At 34.9% G+C, this 16,107-nt stretch overlaps 1 protein-coding gene across 1 annotated transcript in view; it reads right to left on the bottom strand.

Moving 5' to 3' along the window:
- LRRC7 (leucine rich repeat containing 7) overlaps positions 1-16,107 on the bottom strand; it is a 380,912-nt gene that overhangs the window by 262,499 nt on the left and 102,306 nt on the right. Inside the window, exon 5 of the mRNA XM_006754436.1 lies at positions 1,534-1,612. Coding sequence (XP_006754499.1) covers positions 1,534-1,612 — 79 coding nt within the window. The remainder of the gene's footprint in view (positions 1-1,533; positions 1,613-16,107) is intronic.

Raw genomic sequence — 16,107 nt, 5'->3', positions numbered from 1 at the left:
TGGAATAGACTGACGATCCTCAGAGGGAAGGAGGTGGGTGGGCGGGAAGAGATGAAACAAAGATCTTATATGCATATATGCATTACCTTTGGACACAGACAATAGGGTGGCAAAGGCCGGGGCGGGCGGGAACCTGGTGAATGGGGGCAATGGTGAGGGTTGGGGGATGGGAGGGAAGAGGGACATTTGTAATAATCTCAACAATAAAGATTAAAAAATAAAAAATAAAGAGAATGCTGTACATAGGTGGATTGGGTATAAGGGAATTGGTACCATATTAACAAAAAAGAACTAATACAGATTGTAAATCAGTACATGGAGAGATGCTACTTGGACATTAAAAATGTAAATTAAATTACTGTGAGCTACTACTATGTGATATCATATCTACTAGACTGGCTAAATAGGAAAAAAAAAGATAGTATCAAATTTGGAGAAAGATGAAAACAAAGGGAACTCTAATAAATTGCCGGTGTAAAGACCTCCCTCCTAACTTCAGTCTCCTTCTTTTACATTCCATTCCTATTTTTATCTACAGCCATTTCTCATGATACATAGAGGAACGATGCTCACTACTTCCTCTCAGTTGGTAAAAAATTTCCCCCAAATTTCCTAGAATAAACTTCCTTTCATTTATCAGATGACTTTCCAGTGGGCTTCAGTCTCTCAGTCTCTCCAACATCATGTGGACCAAGGATTAAGGAAGTTTTCTCAAATCCTACTTTCAATTTTTGCATAATTAAAATGTCATTCTTACTCTGAAACTCATTCTTTGCATCCTAATTTCACTACTTGTTTCAACCTCTTGCAAATATCACAACAGTTATAGCCTTTCTAGATTTTAAGTCCACTTACATTGCTAATTGACTATGACATTGAGGTTCATGGCTCCTCCAATCCATTCGCCTCATGGTTTAAAGACCTCTTTGATCCACAGTACACTCTATCACTGTGACAACTAATTTGCCACGGTGGTCACAGGTGGTCACCAACCACAAATACCCTATGTCTTATCACAGCATCTTGACCATGCATTTCTTCCATTCTGCTATCCTTATTGGATTGTCTTTTTGCTCTTCCTATAACCTCAGGTACACAAATACTACCTTTTTGATCGTAGTTAATTCCTTTTCCAGCTTGAAGTACATGATTAGCTATTTTCATAAAATTCTTGCACTTGTTTGAACTTTCATCAGATCCTTGATGCTAATTTTCCACCATGGCCATACTACTAACTGTTTCCTTAGTTTCAGTGTTCTTCATAGAATGTTGCCAGAGAGCCACAGAAAAATAATGACACAGTTTGCTTCAAAGTAATGCCCACTTGCACCAATTAGGCCTGCATTGTTATCCAGCAGTGCTTTTAACCATCTTTTGGTGAACTATTCTGATTTGATTAATCCTTTCCCATCATTCTATTGAATAGAGTTTTAAGTGCAGCATTTAAAATTAATTTATTATGTGAATTTCCTTTTTTGGTACATTATTCCATTGGAAACATACAATAAATAAAATGAAATCACTCATACTCACTTAGAAATGGGATTGACACTGGCTTCAATAATTGTTAAACACTTACAGCACTTTATGCTCTCTGGAAAATCTTGTACACCTAAAATGTAAAAGAAAAAATACATGAAGATGTTGCAGTCAAAATTCTCTGAGCTATAATGATAATATTAAGAATAATTAATTATACAGTATAAACACTATGGGTATTATTAAGTAAAAATAAAAACTTAATGTTATATATATTTTCATCATATATACATATTTTATGATAGCTATAATTGGAAATTGGATAAAAATTTGAGGACAATTGTGTGTTTGGTATAAGATAGATCTTGACTCTTTACATATCTAAAGAAATAAAAATAGTTTGGATTCACTTAGTTATTATAGTGCCCTTACAGGAAAAAGGGGAAATCAGCAGATACAAGAAAACAGAAGATAAAAACATTTGCTCCCTTCATTTTATAAGATCGGGAAGATTGAACACATGCATCTGAAAAATACCTAAGGACAAATCACAAAACCAATGGATGTTCCCAAACGAATACTGTGCTCTAACGAATCTTATGCAATTCTTCCTGTTGGCACCGATGCAGCTCTGCATCTGCCTGGAGGGTGAAGAGGTGAGCAGCCCTTCCCAGGTCCTCTCTGGAGGCTCTGAGGCAGCAGCCTCCGTAGCTGCCCTTGGAGAACTGCTCATCTGCCGTCACAGCTGTGCTGTTGGCGATGTGACAGAAAAACACAAGTTTTTCTTCCTGAAAATTAGTAAGCCACAAAACCGAATCCGAAACATGAGTGTCAGGAATAAAAGATGTGGAGGGCATTTCACTCAACTGATACAAATGAGTCAAATATAGTAGCCCCTGCAAACGTTTAGAAGAGAAAACAGTTACTAGTATATGGAGCAATTCCTATGTGCCTGCCGTACTCTCTACTCTCAATTAAGGATATAAAAATGTCCACAAAATACCAGTCCTCCTGAATACTTCATACCTGACAGAGGGAGGAGAAACAGTTTGTGACAGGATTTAGTTGAACTTTTGTAGGTAGATACTTAAGAAAACCCTCCGCCTGCTTAGAGTCAGCGACCTAGACCACGCGACCACAGGACCCGGACACCCAAGAAGCAGCAGGTGGTTTATTCAGTGTCACGCAGGGTTGAGGACATTTCTCATGCTATTCTTCCCTACGCGAAAGGTCATCAGAAAGCATGCTGTCCTAACATTATTGCTAAAGTATTTTGCCTTCTTAAGGAGAACCCAAGTTTAGGAGCTCCATTTATGTATGAACTGAATGAGAAAGAACAATTCTCCTTTTTGGAAAGGTGTAACACCCAGAGCTGCCCTCATTAACTAGACATTAACAAAATGTCAAAGAAGTCAATAAGCTAACCCTTGAACTATCCTCCACATTCTTCCTTAGTATTTATATTTACTGTGGATGTCTGCAACCAACAGGGGGTAAGGCTTCTATTTTCCTCCCTTTAGCTCTTTCTGTTCAGTCACCAATCTGGGCTCATTACACTGTGTGCCCGATGCCGACTGTCCACACTGCCATAGAATGATATTTTCTGAAAGTATGTGTAAACCAAAATATGAAAGCAGAGCAAAATAGAACACGATATTAAGGAAAAGACTATGTCTCCTTATCGTCTACTGAAAATGGAATTCCCTGCTGTGTTGAAAATGCTGCTACATTATTTTTTATAAAACCTGTATTATGTTCACAGTTTAAACCTTAAATTGTTCAGAGCAGAGTCTCTTGGATGAAGATGGAATCCTAACTTTATTACTCAAACAGGTTGGGTAACCTTAGGCAAGTCATTTAAATGTATAATGTTCTAATTTCCTATTCTAAAGAATGGCGATTAAATGAATGGTTTCATCAAAGAAGTGCAGTGAGGATTAAAAAAGATAAATCGGATAAAGTAATTAGCAGGAAGTGCTGCATAAATGTTATCTATAGTTATTAGAAATAAACAGCAGCAGAGGGTAGCAGTCAAAAAGGAACCAACAATCAGGTGAAAACGAGCTGGCTTTAGGTATAAACTTGTAAAATTTATTGAGTTAGGAAAACACAGCAAAGTGGTAGGAATTAGTATGATGGAAGAATATCCCAATATTTGATCAATATAGTAGCTGACATAAATGCTCTTGCAGATGGGGGATAAGTTATAAAAAGATATGTATGAATATGCATATTTACACATATATTTATATCTTATAATATAAAAATATAAGGTATCCCAATAATGTATACACGCACTTTGAATAATGATAAATTCGGTGTTTTTTTTTAAAACACATTTCATTGTCAAAATTGAGCTATCAGCTGTTAAAGTGTGTATACATTTTTTTGTGGACATGCTGTATAACTAGTTTGTACTGAGCAATATTTTTATATTTTTGCTGAGGTTCTTATAGCTATCTTAATTTGCTTATGAGAGCTGGGATTTTTGAATTTAGGAAAAGTTCTTAGAGCATAAACCCATCTTGTAGTTCAATCTAAACATGGAGAGGGAAGATAGCATAGTAGTTAAAAGCACAGGTTGGCAAGGTGACTGAATCCCTGTGTTATCACTTCACTAGCCATGTAATTTTAGACATTATAATATTTGAGTGTTATGAGTATTAGCTGGTATTGATGTAAAGCACTTAGTAGCATGTCTGGCACTTAACACGTACCTAATAAATACTATATAAAATTCATGTATTAATAAAATGAAAGGTAACAAACTTCTCTATGCCATTGTATAAAATAATTTCATTCTTCTATTAATCTTGTGAGGAAGATATATTAAGCAACATTATTTTCATTTCATGGATGGAAAACCACACATTCACAAGAATTAAGTGACTTGCTTAAATACTTAATGAGTGTTTATAGATGGAAATGGATATAGGTGGGATTTAATTCAATTTTTCAACATCATATCTCCTGTTCCTCTTTACCCCATTATGTTACTTCCTATTAAAATGATGTTAGACTTATTGTAGAACTCACATTTTTATTACCAATCTTTGAGATTGGTCTGTCTGATTCTCTGAAACACAGTATCTTTGAATAATTAAAAAGGATATATATATATATATAAATTATATGTTAAATATACACACATACACATTTTTTAGATGGATTATGTACTGATTTTCAAATTTATTTATTCAGAAATAGGGAGATAAATATCTTTTACTTTTACAATTTATCTTATTCCAATTATTTTTACTTGTGATTACTGGAGAAAATCAGATCAAATATTTTTAGACCATACCTAGTACAATGCAAGTTCTAATCCCTATTTTTCAGTTGACACATCACATAGGCTTTCTAACACATCCCTTATTTAAGAGCATCACAATTGCATTCTTTTGGGAATCCCTGGAGATTCAAGCTCATAATGTTTAGACTAGATTTAAACTTAGGCTGAACAACCAATGAGGAATGTATCCTAAACTAGTTACACAAGAAGCACTATGTTTTATAAGCAAAATGGTATATTTATTTTTAAAAATGGACAACTGCCCTATTCACAAATAGCAGATGACATTGATAAATGTTTACCATCCAAATTAGGACATTGCAGTAATATTTTCCCAATATGTTTACTTCAGTAACTATATCACAAAATCTCTTTTGAATATGTCCACAGAAATACTGTCAAATGAGAAATGACATTTCTGCATTGGAACTTAAAATACCTTAGAAACAAAGATCCTAATGCAATGGAATTATTGATAATTGCATTAACAAAATATGAATATCTGGAAGAAGAAAAGACATAATAGACTTCTTTATCTGTTTTCTTTTCCCTTTCCCTTTTAAAAAAAATTAGGCTGAAAAAATTCCTATTCAACTTTCAATTATTCAAAAACGACTTCACTTTGTGCGGTTTTCATTCTTGTTCACTTTCCTGCTGCCTCCATTTGACCACTTCACTGCTGTACAGAAGGGAGAGGGAAGAATTCTGAAATCAATCCAATCTGAACCTTTGCTGCCTAGCATGGAAAAGTTGAAATTCATGGCTAAATTGAGGTTTTAGTATACAGTATTCAGTTAATTGTTTTCACCTTGACTACTCTGTTTATTACTAATACAGACAAATAGGTCTCACAAAAGGATTTTAAGACAGTAATAAATACAGTGTTCAGCCCTAGCCAGTTTGGCTCAGTGGATAGAGCATCGGCCTTTGAACTGAAAAGTCCCAGGTTCTATTCTGGTCAAGGGCACATGCCTGGGTTGTGGGCTCGATGCCCAGTGGGGGACTTGCAGGAGACAGCCAATCAATGATTCTCTCTCATCATGGATGCTTCTATCTCTCTCCGTCTTCCTTCCTCTTGGAAATCAATAAAAATATATTTGAATAAATAAATAAATATAGTGTTCAACTTTATTTAATTATAAAAAAAGGATTGTTGAGGAAAGATTGGCTTCAGAAATGAACAGGCATAGTTCATCTGCACTAATAAGCAAAAATCAGAGAATATGGGTGCAGATGCTGGTCTATGGGTAGATATGATGGTAACAGTCTATGGAAGTTATCTTCTGAGAGCGTTAATATTCTCAGTGGAGTAGGATGAATAGCCGTGAAGATGGCGATGAAGTGTGGAAGGCTTGAAGACAGAAGAAAACATGTGACATAGTCACCAGAAGAGGAACATCAATGGATAAAAGAAGTTGGGAAGCATGAAGGCTGTACTTAGATGTTGCAACCATGAACTTAAAGTGATACCAACCAGCGTGATTGAGGATTTTCCCCAGTTCCTTTCAGCAATAGGTAGAGTTGGATGCGGCCAGAATTATAATTTTACTGAGCACACACAGTGCCATGAGATAAAAGCAAGGGTGTCAAAGGGAGTCATCTAATGATTAAGCATGGCATTTAAGCCACGCAAAAAGGGCAGAGAAAACAAAAAGGAAAAATCCTGAGAAGGTGGTGGCATTGATAGATTGGTGGTTCTGCTGGGGTCAAAGGGTGGCTGGAATAGTAGAAGAGGTATTCTAGAAAGACAGGATGGAGTCAGAAAGTAAATTTTTTTAGTTGACATTCAATATCTTGATATTCCTGACATGATCTTGATCAGACTCAAGAAAACAATGGTAACTCAGCAAGTGCTTGTTAAATTGCATCTAATTTTATATTTTTGCATCCATACCTTGAAGCACTGAACTAAAAAACTTTACAAGCATAGAAACATTTGACTTTAGTACAAAGGTTTTAGATTCAAATGAACTTTTCTAAGATGAAAAAGGTAACTCTTTCCATACAAATATAATACAGAAGACTTCCTACAAATACCACATTTTGAATGACTTTGTGTTCTCTTAAATACATTAACATTTATGTTGATTACCTATAAATGTTTATATAAATCAGTACACTTGATAATAGTTATGGATAATGCATTTTGAAACGCTCATTTTATGAATTTCACAGACATATCAACCCAAATGGTTTACTCTGTGATATGAATGCCATAGGCTGAAAAAATATCTTAATATTTTGTATAAAAATAAGAGAAAATATATTTATGAGACATTAATGTGATATTTTAATTATGATACCAACTTTTAGAATGCTTTTCAATTTTAAGAAGGCAGGTAGTTTTTGTATATCTAATATATGGAAGTATTTTAGGAGCAGAAAGAATGAAATTTATTGAGAAAATGTTATAATCACTTTATTCCACTTTCACAATAATTTTATAATGTGGTTTATTATTCTCTTTAACTTATGAAGAAACTGAGCCTCCAAGACTAGCCAGGACTTGAAAACAGGCCAACCTTATCCACACATTATTATACTAGCTGCCTCTACTAAATTAGGATTTGAACTACTTTTGGGTATACATTTTAGCTATTCAAGATGGACAATGCAACACTTATAACAAAGCACTACATATTACATTTGTTTCCAACATACTCTGTAAGTATCAAATACAACTGAAACTCTGAGTGTGATGCGCACTGAAGGGTGACCATGTAGCTCCTGCAGGGGCGCTGTAAACTGCTTTCGTTCTATAATTATTTGGTCACATTTCAGATAGCATGAATTCTCTGGAACTTTGAGGGTAATGTTCAGGTAATAAAGTTATTTCTTAATTTAACATGTTGCCAACAAGTGTCATAAGCCAAGTTCAGGGTCTTTGTAAACTTATATATAGTTCAACAGATAGCAATTAGAAGGAACAAGGAGAAAGGAGGGACTACTGGAAATAGCAGAGTGTCAATATGAAGAGAGTATAACTGATGGTCTGATAATAAAGGTGGTGAGGGGAAAACTATGAAGTTAATAGCGGAATTCTTAAATTATACCAATCTATGTTGTGTAGAGGCAAGCTACACATACTAAAAGAAAGTTCAAAAACACAACCTATGATGAACTCAAGTCAAGCTGGAAAAGTTCAATTGCATTAATTACACTTATTTAACAAAAATAATGTGATGTGAAACATCTTTTAATAATGTCCATTAAGAATGATTCACATAAAATAAAATTTTTGATGGTTAAAAGGATAAGTTGTAATCTTATTTTGTGTATTCGCCCACATTCTCCAAGGAATTTTTGGCATATGAGACAATGCTCTACTGAATAGTAAGTTCTGATTAGAGAGGAAATTCATAGGGGCAATATGTTATATAGGAGGAAGAAAAAGCATCCAGCAATTAGGTTAGCAAATTTGGGAGAAACTGTACAGGTCTGTCATATCTTTAAAAGGGTGAGGAAGAGAGAGGGAGACAGGGAGGGAGGCAGAGGGAGGGAGGAAGGTTGGGAGGGAGGGAAAAAGATAAGGGATAGAGATGAAGGAGGAGGAGGAGAAGGCGGAGAAGAAAGAGGAGGAGAAAGAGCTAAAGGTTTCCTGCAAAGATTCTTCCTCCTGTAGTGGACTTATAAAGAGAAAAATCAAAGGCAGGTAAAGTAATCAATAATCTGAGACATTTATGCAACTGATTCTGCCTTAAAGACACATCTAGAGAAAAATTTGAGAGGTCTTTATGGCCTTGATCAACAAGTTCATTCCCAGAAGAATGAATCTGATTTAGTTAAAATGACACCAGATTCCTTCCCCCACACTCTCTCTGCTTCAACAGCAATCATTTATTTTAAATAAGTCACTATTATGTAAAATAAACTGTTTAATAATCTTACTTCATATTTGACTAATAATGTTACCCTTCATTATCAATTAACCACTTTATTGAGCACGTACTATGTGCCTATACTTTGAAAATGGCTATTGTGGATCTAGAAACAGTGTAACTAATGTGCAGCAATTCTCATCTGGCTTTCAAGGAGTTTACACTGAAACTGGGAGGCAGCCTGGCCTTGTGGAGAGAGGGCTCACCATGCTTCAATACCAGTTCAATTTTGTTCTCCAGTTTTCTAGGGTTCACAGCGACACAGAAGACAGCTTAATCACTCAGCTCAGAAAAGGCTCCGCTGCGACTCTAGGGAAATGTACCAGTCTGGGTGACAGCCCAACACAGACTTCAGAAAGATGAGGGGGCGAGAGCAACTTCTTTCTTCCTTATATTTAGATATATTGCCTGGCTGTAAACTCTATCCTCCCATGGAGTAAGTGTTAATAACATACTTAAGCATTATTTATTGATTGTATTTGTTGATAAAGACATTGGAAAGAGCTAAAAGTCCTGGCACAAGGCTGAGAAGGTGGCAGCAGATCAGACTGGGTTTGTGTTGCCACCCGATTCAGTAACAGAAATGGAGGGAGTCCATCCAGGCTTTCTGTAACACTATGATCTTGGACATATGTAGAAAAGAAGTCTTATAGCGAGGGAAGTGTTAGTGATTTTCAGATAAGTAGCACATTAAGAGTGCTGAAAATCAGACATTTAATAGGCCAAAATAATAAGCTTTGCTCTAAACAAATGGCCTAACGATTTGCCAAACACCAAAGAGCATATTTATTGCTAATTGAGAACAGATGCATGATAACGTGTTCTCCCCAATTCACCTAAAGCATCCCCCCCCAATAGTGTTCTCTCTCCCCCCGCCTTCAAAAATCAATCAAAACATCCTTGGGTGAGTATATATATGTATATATATATATATATCCTGCAGAGTGTCTATTCTTAATATGCTCAACATTTAAAATATTTTTTTATCATTTAACTGGTTGCTCATATGTTTTCTCAAATGTGTTTGAGAGAAACTCCCTTTCTTTACTGGAAATTGAGGATATTATTTGTCTTTAGTGTTTTGCATGCATTTGGGGGAAGGGGAGGAATAATTGGCAAGCTGGTAAAACACATAATAATGCCTTCAACTCTGATTGCCTTTCATTACAACTAACAATAGTAATTTTGCCCACTATGATGCTTTTAAAATCTATTCTTGTATAGAAATAAGTTTTAGAGGATAAGAGAAAAATCACTTAATTGCTGCAGAATTAGGAAGGGTTTTCACATTAGTTCATTTTCATTAAAGTCATTTAATTATAGTGTAATAGTCGCTCTGAACTATGACAAATCAACATTCATACTTAAAACTGAATCACCAGCTAATTAAACCTTGTCATTCATTATTTTGCTTTATCATATAAAACAATTTACTTCGTTATAGCTATGAATCAGCTCTTTAAACAGGCAGAGACTATTTATTCAGAGATCACTCTATATAAAATGCATTCATCACAGATGGACATGGGCTTCTATTTAACTATTGAATTAAGATATGCATAATAAAGGATAAAAGATGCATTGGTATGAAAAACTGATGCATTCACCCATGGATTGTTGCATGTAATTTGAGGATTAGAAAGACTTAAGAGAGAAAGGGTAATTTACAGATATTTCTCTCTCTCTCTCTCTCTCTCTCTCTCGAGAGAGAGAGAGAGAACAGAACCTTTTACTGAACACAAGAGGTTGAAATCTCATTTTCCAGTTCATTTCTTTATTTTCAGTTCCTTAGGTGTGTTTAGTGTTCCAAGTAGGCGAATGTTCCAAGCACTGAGTGTTTTCAATGTTTCAAGTATGCAAAAATTAAGAAATAGCATTTGTCCTTAAAAATGCATATTGTAATAGAGAATAAATTATATAATTACTGGATTCCTAGCCTGAACCCAATAATAAGAGAATATGTATTTATATTATAAGAAGCAATGTACATAGGGTGTCCGAAAAATGTATACACAGTTTAACAGCTGATAACTGTTAAATGAAAATGAAAAAAAACACTGCCTTTATAATTATTCAAAGTGTGTGTATACATTTCTTGGGACACCCTGTATTTTAAAAATTGACCATATACTTGGCCACAATGTGAAAGCTAATAAATAATGAGAAATTAGTATCATCCTGACCATATAGTCTGTAACATATCTCAATAAAAATGTGAAAACTAAAAGAAGCTTTAAATGTAAGTGAACTAACAAGCAAAATAGAGGCTGACTCATAGACTGACAGCTGTCAGGTTGGGGAGAGTTTGGGGCTGGGGGCAGCAGCGGGGAGAGGTAGAGGGATTGAGCAAAAAAGAAAATAAAAACTCATGAATGCAGACAACAGTGTGGTGATTGCCCAGGGGAGGGGCATTACAGGGGGTACAGGGGGAATAAGTGGTGATGGGAGGAGAATTCACTTGGAGTAGTGAACACACAACACCGTGTACAGATGATGTGTGGTGGAATTGTGCACTTGAAGTCTGTATAATTTTGTTCACCAGGAAAATAAGTACATCCAATGACAAAAAGTATATATTGGAATAATAAAAACAACTGAATAAACCCTAAGAAAGAAGAGGAGTCATAATAAAAATAGCTGTAGTAGGAAGTAAAAAAGTAGAAATTAATAATTAGAAAATAAACCAATAATCAACCAATAGAGAAACTAATAAGACAAAAGAGTATTTAAACAATTAGCAGAGTAGAGGCAGGGTGACTCTAAAAAAATGTATAAAAGACTTTCTTGAGAAAAATTGAAAACTTCATTGTAAGACATAAAATAAAACCTAAATAAGGGTAAATGTCTGTGGATTACAATACTTACTATCACAAAAATATAAATTCTTCCCAAATTAATCTTTAAATTTAAGCCAATTAAAAAAATTCCAACAGATTACCTGTGAACCTCAACAAGTTGAGCCTAAAATATACATGGAAGAATTGAATACTAAGAACAGCAAGATATATTTGAAAAAGAAAATAAAGGAGAACTTGTATTATCTGAGATTAAAACTCAATATTATGTTTTAGTAATTAGAACAATATGCTATTGACATAGGAATAGGCAAATAAGCCAATGATGCAGGATGGGGAGTTTAGAAAAATGTCTTTTGTATGTAAAACGGGTAGAATTATAAATTAGTGGAAAACAAAAGACTATTTAATAAGTGTTGCTGAAACAATTAATCATCTATTCATATGGAATTTTTATCTTATATAGCACAAAAAATAAGTTTTAAGTGAATCAAAGGCCTAAATGTAAAAAGAAACTAACAGTTTGAGAGGAAAATATAGACAATACCTTTATGATATTTGGGTAGGAAAATTTTTATTAAATAAGCTATGAAAATACAAAATATAAAGAGAAGAGTGATAAATTTTTAAACATTAAAATGTCAACTTCTCTCTAGCAAATGGCATCTCAAGCAAAGTGAAAAGACAGGCCACAGGTTGGAAGATGATATTTGTAACTCATTTAACCAAGGGACTGATGTCCACATACATAATAAACAATCCAAAATAAAAATGTACCAAAAAGGACAATTTGTAGAGAAAGATACCTTACATTTGCCAATAAGAAGAAAAAAAAAAATCTAACTCCTCTAGTGATTAGGGAAATATAAATTAAAATATTGAGCTACTCTTCCATATGATTGGGCAACATTTAAAATATCTAACAACCACAAGTGTTGGCAAAGATATAAAGCCGTTGGAATTTTGTACTTTGCTTGTACAATTAGATCCACATTGGTCATCAAGGACAGATTTCAGAAACATAATGTGGAATAAAAAACTTGCAAAAACTATATGTACAGTGTATTAGTACTTCACTGAAATTTTAAACATACTAACTTTGAGAGGGAGGAAGTGACAATGAGAATTTACAAGTTTCTGTAAGATTTTTTAAAATATATTTTATTGTTGTTTTTTTGTTTTTTTACAGAGAGGAAGGGAGAAGGATAGAGAGTTAGAAACATGGATGAGAGACAAACATCGATCAGCTGCCTCCTCCACACCCCCTACTGGGGATGTGCCGGCAACCAAGGTAAATGCCCTTGGCTGGAATCGAACCTGGGACCCATGAGTCTGCAGGCCGACACTCTATCCACTGAGCCAAACTGGTTAGGGCAAGTTTCTGTAAGATTTTATTTATTTTTTTTTAAAAAAACTGGAGTGTGATATCTATAATAAATGTTAACATTTTAATCTCACGATAGGCACATTGTAGTCCCATTATTTTCTTCATGCTTAAAATGCTCAACAGCTTAAATATGAAGACTATATAACTATTTTAATATAACTGTCAAATGTTTTTAATACTGAATTGAGTTTTAAATGACGAATAAGATTGAGCCAGGTAAAAGAGTGTGAAAGATAATTTAGGCAGAGAAAATAATAGAGAGTCATGGAGAGGGTGACTGCATTAAATATTTAAGTACCTTGACCATAGATTAAAAAATGCAAATCACCTGTGGTGAGATGGGAGGATAGAACTGTGGGGAATTGCTGTGGTAGGGAGCCTACACTCTATCTAGGTCAGTTGAAGAGTCTTAAGTAAATATAACCTAGTAATATTTGCAATGTGTAAAGATTGCTAAAGCTACTTTGTGGAGAAATGTGGTGGCAATAATGGGGATGAGGAGACCAATTAGGAGGCTATTTAAGTAGTCTAGGAAAATGAAAGACTAAATTAAGATTGTATGGGATCAGACAGAAGAAAACAGATTTGACTATACATATATTTTGAAGGTATATTTGGCAGGATTTGGTGACTGAATGCATATGGTAGACAGAATACATATGGTAGCATTGTGGATAATAGTAACATTAGCAGAGAGCTGGATAATGGAGAAAAAGCAGATGAGTTTGGTTTTAAATATGTCTGGGGTGTTTGTGGAACATATTATAGTTATGTTCAGCATGCAGGTGACTATATCAGTCTAAAGCTCAAGGGAGAGGTCAAAGTTTGACATGAAGTAGTCACTATCCCAAAGACCAAGGATATGAAAAATATTGCTACATGACAGGTTAAAGCTGATTTTCGTAACCACTCATTACTTACTGCAGTGTCATTTCTGTATTTTCCAGCTCTCAGTCACAACACTTAACATGTCCTCAGTATAAGAAGTCAAGTCCGTAGCCTACAAATATTTCACTATTTTCCATATAAAGAACTGTCAACCTACTTTTGCCCCACCCTGTATAAATGCACATCGAATATTTTAAAAGAATGCTTCTGTATAATGTTATTAACCTGCCAAACATTTATTGAGCACTACTATGTATGCTGGGTAAGGTGTTAGTGGTTTCAAATAGAGAGATGAATAAAATAGTCCCTGATTTCCAGGGTTTCACAATCTAGTCAAATATATAGGGATATATAGATATTAAATCACAAAGTGAGATAAGTTCAAAGCAAAAACACACACAAGGCCGATAATAGGAAGTAGCAATCAATTCTGTTTGTGTACAGGCAAATTTCCCAGAATAAATGGTATCTGAAACACCTTTTGAAAGGTGAAGATGACCCTGTCTGCTTAATGAGGGGCAGCAGAGGGGAGGCAGGAATATTTTGAAAAGAGAAAAAAAAAAACAGAGTTCCTTGTGTCACAAATAAATAGCTGATGCATTTGGGAATTGCCTGTGGATGAAATGGAAGAGAGAAAGGATAGCTGGGGATGTGGTGGGAGAGGTAGATGAAAGCCAGTCACGTAAATTATGTAGATATCTTTCTGCACTCAATAGTCACTTATTCAAGGTTTTATTATAAAATAGTATCTCTCAATGATAAAAGGAAAAATTGTGAATCAAGGTGGCAAATGGAAGAATTGAAAATGAAAAGTAAAGATTGGAGGCCACAAGGATGACCAAGGTCAGCTTTAAACTCAGCCTCCAGATGAGTTAGTTCATTGTACAGAGTCACTCATCAACTTCAAGCACATTTCAAATTTTTACCAGATTAAGTAGTACTTAAATGAGTGTGTCTAAAAATTAACATTCTGTTTCTGTCTCTAATACCAATGCTGATAGTGGTATTCTCTCATGATATTCTCTCGTGTCTTGACTCTTTTCCACCAGGGCTATTCCAGCCTTGCTAACTGTGATGCTGACACTGCACTTATGTTCTATCTGCTCCTTTTGCACTTGACAGATCCCCAAAGGATGTATTATGCTCCTTAAGTAACAGTGAAGGTCTCTGCCATAGAAGTCAGTGACAGCCTTTTAAGGTATGATTTCTGAAATGGGTCCTGTGTTAAAATCTTTCACCGTTTGTGTAACTTCCAGCAATGGCTCACTTAACCTTTGGTCCTGTACTAACTCTGCAGAGCGGCTTGCCATGTCTTGCATGTCGTTTTGCGTAAATATTTCCAGAATATACAGAATATAAACATAGCTAAAAGTCCCTAAATAATACTCATAAGGACTTTTTAAGGATGCTCACAGACTTAAGTTCCCCAAATCTCATATTTATCAGGAGTTGTGTGTTTATACTTGGTGACGAATTTTTTTCTGATCCTCTTTAAGATAGATTTCCAGCCAAACCTTCCTGAAGATATGGTATATTTCTCCATCCTATATTTCTCAGAAATTAAAGTTTGAAAATAGCACTTAATGTGTGAATGTATGTAAAGAAATAAGCAGTATTAGTTGTTAATAAAGTGCAGAAATACCAATCCATTTAAATATGTGGCCTGTAAATCTAATCTTAAAACAATAAAGGTAGAACTTAATGTCATCTTTTAGTGGGCCTAAGTCTAGTTGCTATTCTCTAAGTCTGCACATAGTCCTTTTAAAATTGTTTTCCTGAAAACACTCTAAGTGGTAAGTTAAGTTGGATAGAAGAAAGTGTGTGTCCACTGTTAGTATTCTGACTGTTTCCTTCAAATGAAATGCTCTCCTTTATCCAGATGCTACCATGCTTCATGGAAATTCTCAGGCTACATCTTTTACTTGAATTCTTCTCTAATAATAAAGCAGCCTTAATTAATCTTTCTATTCTCTAAGAATTTGCGATTGTAATTTGTGCTATGTAATTAAACATTTCATTGTAGTGTTTTTTATGATATTCACTGATTACTTACAGGGGTTATTCCTCTTTCCCCGGTGACACTAAACTTCTCTATGACTCTCATAGACTTACACTCTAGACATCTCACTAGCTGTTCACACCGGTACATTTCAACAAGTGTTCCATGTTCATCCAGAATAACCTTTCATTCATGAACTCATTAATCATGTGTTGAGATCCTACAATGCACCACACACTGTTTTAAACAATACAGATACACCACTAACAAACACAAAAAAATTTGAGACATCATTGTAGAGAGCACCTGGGAAGGTGCATGGGCATTTCTTTAATTATTGTCAGCTCAAGCCAGTGGCCTTGGCAAAGCCAAGTCCTGGAAACACATTA

This window comes from Myotis davidii, unplaced genomic scaffold (assembly GCF_000327345.1).
Source record: "Myotis davidii unplaced genomic scaffold, ASM32734v1 scaffold1193, whole genome shotgun sequence".
NCBI classification, from domain to species: Eukaryota; Metazoa; Chordata; class Mammalia; order Chiroptera; family Vespertilionidae; genus Myotis; species Myotis davidii.
Note: the sequence above shows the minus strand (reverse complement) of the source record. Positions and strands in the feature narration are given on the sequence as shown.